Source organism: Chanos chanos, chromosome 9 (assembly GCF_902362185.1).
Source record: "Chanos chanos chromosome 9, fChaCha1.1, whole genome shotgun sequence".
Classification (NCBI taxonomy): domain Eukaryota; kingdom Metazoa; phylum Chordata; class Actinopteri; order Gonorynchiformes; family Chanidae; genus Chanos; species Chanos chanos.
This window is the reverse complement of record NC_044503.1, coordinates 27,614,700-27,621,983: the sequence shown is the minus strand read 5'-3', so window position 1 is coordinate 27,621,983 and position 7,284 is coordinate 27,614,700. Positions and strand designations below refer to the sequence as shown.

At 44.0% G+C, this 7,284-nt stretch overlaps 1 protein-coding gene across 2 annotated transcripts in view; it reads right to left on the bottom strand.

Annotated features, from left to right (window-relative positions):
- bcam (basal cell adhesion molecule (Lutheran blood group)) overlaps nucleotides 1-5,170 on the bottom strand; it is a 41,028-nt gene extending 35,858 nt beyond the window's left edge. For both annotated transcript variants that reach the window (XM_030784804.1, XM_030784805.1), the window contains exon 1: nucleotides 4,977-5,170. In XM_030784804.1, the coding sequence (XP_030640664.1) occupies nucleotides 4,977-5,043 (67 nt within the window). In that variant the 5' untranslated portion in view covers nucleotides 5,044-5,170. The remainder of the gene's footprint in view (nucleotides 1-4,976) is intronic.
- Between the last annotated feature and the right edge of the window lie 2,114 nt (nucleotides 5,171-7,284).

Genomic DNA, 7,284 nt, shown 5'->3' with positions numbered 1-7,284 from the left:
AAGTCCGCCGGCGCCCGTCTGAAACCTTCTGTGAAGTTTGGTGTCGGCTCTGTCAGTGGCCTGGGGGTGTATTTCAGCCAACGGCGTAGGGGATCTGGTCAAAGTCGACGGAATGGTGAACGCTGGGAAATATAAACAGATGCTGTTTCATCGTGCTTCAGGAAAGGACTGATTGGTAAAAAAAAAAATGTCATCTTTCAGCACAAACCCAAACACACTACATATGCTCTTAAGACCTTGTTGGAGCAGAAATCTGCCAATGGGACACTTACAGTATTAGATCAGCCACCTCAGAGTCCCAACCACAATGTAATTGAATCTGTGTGGGATTGAATCACTTGGACAGGGAGAAGAACGTCCAGCAGCCAAAGTCAAAAGTGGAGTCATGGCAAATCCCGCAAGAAGCTTGGAAGTATTTACCGCAGAACTACTTGAAAAAATGACACAAGAGCCAACGGCTTCAGTTTTGCAATCAAAGGGGAGGCAACAGAAAGCACTGATTTGTTTTTAAAAATGCAAGAATTTCTTGGTATTTCCATTATATTTGTGTTTGTATTTGAGCTCTTACATAGTGACGTTACCGGCAGATAAACATTTACTGCCCAGTTAGACAGTTTAAACATGATTTTCTTGGGTGTCCTAAGGCTTAAGAACAGCAATGTGTATGCTTGGTAAACGCTTTATAACCTATTAATAACAACAGGCTAATGCTTTATAACCTATTATTAGCAACAGATTAATGGAAGAGCAAACCATACTCAGAGAGAACAGTCTGTAGTGATACTCAATGCAAATGAGTGAAAACATTGAACGATGAGCTGATCAGACATCTGCCATGTTTTGTTTTTTGGGGGGTTTTTTTGTTTTGTTTTGGGGTTTTTTTGGTGAGTGATTTAAGAGAAACTCTGTGTCGAGGAAAACAGAAGGGAGAAAAAGAGATGCTGTTAAACCACAAAAATGTGTCTAGTGAATGAGAAGCCTTGGCTAATGTTCACGTGCCATATTGTACTCCTGGCTAAACACCAACCTGTTGTGGTTGCGTGGGAGCCTTGGGTGACAGCCTGTGTGTGTGTGTGTGTGTGTGTGTGTGTGTGGGTGCATGCGTGCGTCTGTGTGTGTGTGAGAGAGAGAGAGAGAGAAAAGGAAGATAAGGAGATCAAATAAAAACTATAAAAAGAGTGAAAAAGAGGTGAAAAAGAGAGAAATAGCCTCATGGGGTTAAAAAAAAAGAGAAAGAGAGCAAAACACTCAAAAGAAAAAAAAAAGAAAAGAAAAGCAACAGGGGGAAGGAAAAAAAAGCAAAGAGAAAGACAGAGGGGGGACTCATAAGAGACAGAGAGATCAGGGGGACGAGACAAAACCTGTCCTCAGATGAATGCCTGTCATACCAGGCAGTACAAAAAACCCTCCCATACACGACGCTCTCAAAGCTAATAACAGACAAACGACTCCGCCGCTCGACCGCCTAAATCACAGAGCTTTTACCCCACAGCCAGGCACAAAATATATGCCCTCAGTCTATCTATCTATCTATCTATCAATCAGAAGGCCAAAAAAAAACACATACACCCCCAGGATGCGTTTTGCAATAGGTTAAACACATACATACATATCTGAGTACGTGTACACTTAAGTATACGTGTGAACATGTGTTCCCTTGCATTTTGATGGATTTAATTGTATGCATGCGAGTGGGTGTGCGTGTGTGTGTGTGTGAGAGAGAGAGAGAGAGAGAGAGACCCTGCGCTGCAACTGACTGAACTCAGCTAAAATATTTGTCTTTTCTATTTTTCTTTCCCTTTAAGCATAGTATAGCATAGGTCACAGTAGCTTTTATGTTTATGGACGCATTCAGCCCAATATTTCAAAGCCGCAGTGGCAATATTTTTTACAAGTCGTGCCAACAAAGCTTTACTGGAACGAAACTGAACTGAGGGAGAGGGGACATCAGAGAGAGAGAGAGAGAGAGGGAGACATACAGAGAGAGAGACAAAGAGACAGAGAGAAAGAGAGAGGAGAGAGAGAGAGAGAGAGAGAGAGAGAGGGATTCTCCGTGACTTACTAACTCCCTAACATCTGAAAGACGTCACCTGAAAAACGGTTTGGCTTTTATCTGAAAACCCAGCTGAAATGAGGCAGGTTTTAATTTGAGGGCTTCTAATACGATAATAATTACTTAGGACCACAGGGGAGCTGCTTTTGATGCATGATGGGGAGGAAGGGCTTTTTTTTCGGGGGGTGGGGGGGGGGGGGTTGCATAGAGAGCAGAAATTAAAGCAAGGAAATGAGTCGAGGAAATAAACCCTAAATAGACAAAGAGGGGAAGCGCGGCATATCCGAACAGCACCTTGAACCGTACCCACAAGCTGTCTCAACGATTCTTTCCGCCAACTTCTGTAAGCATACCGGGATCACACACACACACACACACACACAGAGACACACACACACACACATTCAGACATTGTGCGGGTACAGACTCGCCACTTGACATTTAGAGATATTGCATATTCCATTCAGTACCATCAACAGCATAACATTATGATTTTAGAAGATAAATGCATTTTTTAGGAACACACACACACACACACACACACAAACTCATACGCAGATACACAAACTCGTACACAGACACACACATCAACGCAGACTTGGGGACGCACAGTCAGAGCTGAAGGAGCTGCCAGGGATCCACTTAAATATGATAATCCAAAACTTTCAATTGTAAATTAAACAAAAGGAATTACAGTAAGCCATGAGCGGAGTGTTCAGCTGGGCTCAGAACACAGTCTGGCTGGCATTGTCGCTCGGGCTAAAATGAATAGGCAGGATTCCAACCCTTTTACATTACAGAGCTTACAATACTACCACCTCTAAATCAATGGAGATTTATGTCCTTGGTGCGGGATGAAGTCGTTAAAATAGGTTTTCCTGTTGACTGCCCTTAAATCCAAAGGAAAAACCGCTCGGCATTCCCAGCCTTTGGAAATAGAGCCGTTTCAAACCCGCAGTGAGTTCAGGAGGTCGGAGGTCACATGGTATGGCAGGTATGCTGGCCACCCCATGACGAGTCTCACTGTCTTGCCCCATATACACACGTCATTCACTCCTACACTGGGCAGACAGTGTGTATGTGTGTGTGTAAGATCACTGTTACTCTGAGTGCAAGCAGTCTTGAGAATGTTACTTCAAATATGAGCAATGTGGGATGTGTGTGTGTGTGTGTGTGTGTGTGTGTGTGCGCATGTGTGTTTGCACACAGGGACACAGCTTGATGGCCAGAGTGGTGCTTAGACTCACATGAAAGAACCCACCATGTCAGTCTCCCACAGAGACACACAAAAATCAGCCTATTCTTACCACAACAGGTCTAAAGGGAAAGAGGCAGAGAGAGAGAGAGAGAGAGAGAGAGAGAGAGAGCATGACGGGAGTGAGTTATACTTTTCAAGGCTTTGTCCTCTAGAGTCAACGCATTGATAAAGGGAGACGTGGAGCTTTAATGTAACAAGTGTGAACAAATGTAAACAGGCTCTGAGAATAAACAAGCTGAGAATGTGTACTCAGAACCATTTAAACACCACTCCTTTATCTCAGACCCACACAGGAAGCCTGTGAAATGCTTATACACACACCACAACCACAATTGCTCACCATCGCTTATGTGCAAGTCAAAGGAAGAGCGAGAAACAGGTGAAGAGAAGTGCATAGCGAAAAAGGTGAAGAGAGCAGAGGAAATGAGAATGGGGCAAGGCAGTAGAAGATAAAGGGGATGATGGAGTGATGAGGTGAGTGGAAAAAAAGACGAAGAGATACACAGATGACAAAAAGTCGAGAAGTTAAAAAGAAGGGGCTGGCAGGTAAAGGGGCGGAGCAAAAGATGGAGGAGATAGATAGAGAGAGAGAGAACGGAGAGGAGGGGTAGAATAGAGGGAGGAGATGAAAGACGAACAGACTGGAGAGAGAGAGAGAGAGAGAGAGAGAGAGAAAAATGTAGCCTACTTCTTTCAACCGAGGATTTCTAATACATCACGTTCATTATTTCTCTCTATGATGCATCATTAATTATTACCAGTCTTAAGGAATGTTTGAATAAAGACTATTCTGTATTCTGTCTTTTCCTCTCTGAATGAATTTCACTGAAAACCCGAATAGGAAATGATCGGCGTGTGAGACAGACATCACACAGTTTAACGGTATCAAATCATAAATCACGAGCTCTGCCCTAACAGGGAGGTGGGAATGTCACAAAAAGTCCGGCAGAAAGGAGCTCTCTCCGTACAAGGCGCGCCCTGTTCTACATCTACCCTTCTTGTTGATCAAAGGGAAAGCCGCTATCCCGCGACAGACGTTAGGGAGCTGTGATACTGCCGCTCTCCGTTAAAAAGTGCACTGTAGTGCGGAACACGCGGTTCCCTCCCCACCTCGAACACCAAGAGTAGTCCGGCTTAACCCCTTCGACAACATCACACAACCCAAGAAAAAAAAAAAAAACAGTCGGTCTCTCACGGACCGCCGCGTTATAATCCTCAAAGTCAGTACAAAGTACCGCAACCTTTGTTAATCGTGTAGGAGTCACAAATCTTCCCTCTTTAGACGTATTTCTGGCCATGCCCAACACTTTTTATCCTTTAAAGCCAGGACGTATGTAGCGCATATTGCTTCCTTAAACAGGTTGTTACAAGACGCAACTGACTGCAGATCGTGCAAAAGAGAACCAATAACACAGATACAAAGTGATACAATCATTGCTGTTTCACTAATTGACCAAGACAGTTTATGTTTGAAACCGAAAGCTTAAAACTTTCAGCTATCTCGAGCAAATGAAAAAAAAAAACATCAAAGAACAGCAAGATAGAGAGGACCGTGCAAAGTGCGTCAAGGCAGTGCGGTCTGCGTATCCAAGACATGCAAAAGAGATCGGACGAGAATTAACTTCTCAAAACTGTTTCGGAGCCTATTAACTGAGAGCGATTTACCTTGCAGTGAGACCAGCAGTAAGGTGCACAGGCACGCAAAGCGTCCCAGCGTTGTCGTTCTTTCCATGGTCGCTTCTTAAACTTTTCTGGTTTCTTTCTAAGGAGCTTTCAGCGTTTTCTTCCTTTCTTTGCTGTAACAATTCGTCTTTTCTTCTCAGACGTCCTCGTGTCAGTAACGTTTCCCTCGCTCTTCTCCTTCGTTCTAACTCTTTCTCTCGCTCGCTCGGTCTTTCCCTCTCACATACACACACGCATGCACACACCAGTGTGTATCCCTCACGCTCTTGCCGCGAGAAATCTGATGCGGGTGGCAGAGTCGTTGGTTGATATATTTGCACAAAAGGTGACCCCCAACCCCGCCCCTCCCTCCGCCTAGCCCCTCTCTGTACCTTGCAAATGGGGTGAAGTGTTGCTTGACTAATCACATATGGTCAATAGAGGTGGACTTTTCCAGAACTATATTCTGAGAATTATTATTATTATTATTATTATTATTATTATTATTATTATTATTATTATTATTATTATTTCTATATTACATAAAATTGTGCTGTCATAATACTATTAAGGGAAAAATATCTTAAAATTTCCTGCAACCACATCCTTATGGCTGGAAACCGTGTAATTTCCTCTCGGGGAAACCCAGTTTGGGGATATCTGGACTACGTTCTGGGTGCGATAGGTCATTTCCTCCTTTATTTGAAAGTTTAGCGTGTGGCTAAAACAGAGGAGAGACTGGGAGGTCCTGTAGGGAGCTGAACACTGTGCGTCACTGTGTGAGGTGTCTCAGCACTGCCACTGCTGGTCACTCCGTCCCCTGTGTCTGCTCACAACGGTCCAATGGACCAGTAGAGTTTTAACCAACCTGGCATTCCTATGGTAACTGGACCAAAACCGCTGCTTTAGTGAGAGAGAGAGAGAGAGAGAGAGAGACAGCAAGAGTGTGTGTGGGTGTGAGAGAGAGGTAGAGAGAGTGTGTATGGGTGTGGGTGTGGGTATGTGTGTGTGTGTGTGTGAGAGAGAGATAGAGAGAGAGAGGCAGAGAGAGTGTGGGTATGTGTGTGTGGGTGTGTGTGTGTGAGAGAGAGATAGAGAGAGAGAGGCAGAGAGAGTGTGGGTATGTGTGTGTGGGTGTGAGAGAGAGAGAGGCAGAGACTGTGTGTGTGTGGGGGGGGGGGGTGAGTGTGTGTGTGTGTGTGTGTGTGTGTGTGTGAGAGAGAGAGAGAGAGAGAGATGTTTATACATAGAGTATGGTGAACAGCTGTTCATTACTTCAGATACTCTGATACTTAGATGCTATTCCTGAGCTGTGACAGCAGAGCAAAGCACTGTCCTACATTGTATAACAACATATCTTCTCCACCCCCTCCACCATCCTGCACTAAACTAAATTAAACAGGGAAGCACATTCTGAAACAGAACCGGTATTTTCTCTGCACGCACCAGTACCAAAACGAAGAGCGCATTCACTCCAAACTGCAGCAATGGATTTGCGTATGGACTAGACACGACGCATTAAGATTATGTGAATTTTGCCGACATACACGCTCTCAAATATGTAATACAGTCATGATTATTACCCCAGGATATATTCGTTAGGTATTCCACAGATGAACTGGGGTGACATGAAGGTAGTTGACCAGCGAAAGCGTTTTTGACTAGTGAAGCACACGGCACTGAGTCGTTTGACATATAACTGCTATCCAAGACTGGAGAGCGTTCCAGTAATCTAACCCCTCCAGCTGACCTTTGCGAGACTCTTCTTCAGGCTACGATCTTCACGAGATTCAGCCCCTGCTTTGATTTGACCCTCTCCGGCTAAAAACCTTTTTCGGTTTTAGGAAATGTAAGGAGATCATTAGGAACGAGCTGAATCGGATCAGAGGGACAGAGGAAAGGATGTGAAGCGATAGAGGTGTATTATGATGGAGTGATGAAAAGAGACAAGAAGGGAAGAGCGGGCTTTGATTCCATGGTTGGAACAGACTTAACACGAAGCCTCGGGGGGGGGGGGGGTTCGTTCAAGAAAGACAGAGAGCAGAAGTAGAATGACAAATAGAGTGAGACAGAGAGACACAGTCAGTAGAGAAACGAGGGGGGGGGGCGTGTCCTGAAAAGAAAACAGACAAATTTATTTTACATTCGTTTTTTTTATTTGCTTGTTTGTTTTGTTTTGTTTTTTTGTTAACGTGAAAATGAAAGATTTTTTTTTTCATCACAAACTCATACTCAAACAGATTGAGCAGTGAGCATTTCTGTCGTTTTCTATCCATCCATAGATCCATTTGTCCATTTTAATTCTGTAATT